The 1,563-nt window shown below is 35.9% G+C and overlaps 1 protein-coding gene and 1 long non-coding RNA gene across 2 annotated transcripts; one reads left to right on the top strand and one right to left on the bottom strand.

Moving 5' to 3' along the window:
• Positions 1-159: 159 nt before the first annotated feature.
• On the bottom strand, positions 160-571 carry LOC109592581 (uncharacterized). The gene is made up of 2 exons (XR_002190428.1): positions 409-571; positions 160-362 (listed from the first exon to the last, which is right to left on the bottom strand). It is a non-coding gene; the product is annotated as an uncharacterized LOC109592581 (long non-coding RNA).
• Positions 572-619: 48 nt separating this feature from the next.
• On the top strand, positions 620-1,557 carry LOC105316135 (probable 39S ribosomal protein L24, mitochondrial; the record flags this gene model as incomplete). The annotated part of the gene is made up of 4 exons (XM_011410944.2): positions 620-789; positions 854-949; positions 999-1,096; positions 1,465-1,557. Coding segments are annotated over exons 1-4 (398 nt in total), but the record flags the coding sequence as incomplete, so codon positions are not given.
• Between the last annotated feature and the right edge of the window lie 6 nt (positions 1,558-1,563).

Raw genomic sequence — 1,563 nt, 5'->3', positions numbered from 1 at the left:
GATAGCCATTCACCAAAATAAAAATATGCCATTCTGAGACATTATGCCACAATCATGCTCATTGCTCAATGCCATGGTGTGTCGCCACAAAGTAAAATTTAGAAATTAAAAATTTACTCCCTCCTAAATCACTAGCCATAGCTGTGTGTGTATAGTGTGTGTGTGCTTACCAGTATTGAACAGATTATGGCAGCAACAGTGAAGAAGATTGTAGTGAAGCTCATAATAGGACAGACAATAGCAATAACTAGTGTAGGAATGAAGTAATCGTTAGGAACAAATTCAGACTGTAAGTGAACAACAGGAGGAGCCATAGCATACTGCATCATACCAGGCTGGTATGGAGCCATGGAGGGAACCATCTAGTACACAAAAAAATGCAATCAAGTCTATTATTTGAAGCCATACTTGAACGGGAACTGGTTGTACCATCATTGGGACATTCTTGGCTTGTTGTGGATGAACGCCTGACATTCTTCTTAGTCTTAAACGTCTTTATGAGTACGACAGAACCTCAGAGAGGAGAAGATGCAAAGCAAATGCCTACCTCAGCTAAGGTAAAATTGTTTACTATGAGTCATTATTACGTCATTCCCCAGTTTATTTTTATTTTAACCCTTTTCTCACTCAACACGTGTTATTGTGTTGACAAGTGAGTGACACACAACTTGGCACGGAATGTCTTGGAAGCCTTGGACTTTAGCTGCTGCCCGTTTGAAAATGGTAAAAAGCAAAGACTTCAAATTTCCTGAACCTATTTCTCGATGGAACATTGTGAAAGGAGACCTGGCAAGTTTTTTATATTCAACATATACATGTACAACACTGATAAATAATTATTAATTCACTGCAGGTACAGATACTGTGTGGTAAAGATAAAGGACGAAATGGAAAAGTTGTTGCAGTTGCTCGGAGGACAAATCGTGTATTTGTTGGAGGTCTTAATACTGTATGTTTCATAAATCAATGTCTTTATTTATATTGGGTGTGGTTTGTAGCATATAAGAGTAATGGTAGGTGAAACAGCAAGAACAAGGATAGCTAGTGAAGCACCTTTACATGTTTCCAATGTAGCTCTAGTTGATCCTGAAGATGGGTATGCTATTGTATAATGTATTTTGTAATTAGAATTAATTATTGTAAATTTTAATACATGTACATGTAATGAGACAAATAACTGCTGATTGTCCAGGGCCATCTGGACTATATTTTCACCGAAATTCAATTCTTGAGTGCCAATAATCTGATTGATATTATTTGAAACTCACTGCATAGCATAACATTAGTACCATAGACAAACTTAGAGTTTTCACCAGTCACCAGTATTACTTCAGTTGAAAATTTGAAATGTAACTTTTAGCATTATAATTCAAGATTTTTGTAGCTTGCAGTAAATATTAACAGTGTACATGTGTTGTGTTTTGTATGTGAAAATCTGTAAAAAGATCTTTATTTTGCTTTTAGTAAACCTTGTAGAATTAGATATCAATACACTGAAGATGGAGAGAAAGTCAGAGTGTCAAAAAGAAGTGGACGGATCATACCAAAACCTGTGAAGTTTGA

This window comes from Amphimedon queenslandica, unplaced genomic scaffold (assembly GCF_000090795.2).
Source record: "Amphimedon queenslandica unplaced genomic scaffold, v1.1 AMPQUscaffold_4691_Cont23331, whole genome shotgun sequence".
Lineage (NCBI taxonomy): Eukaryota > Metazoa > Porifera > Demospongiae > Haplosclerida > Niphatidae > Amphimedon > Amphimedon queenslandica.
Note: the sequence above shows the minus strand (reverse complement) of the source record. Positions and strands in the feature narration are given on the sequence as shown.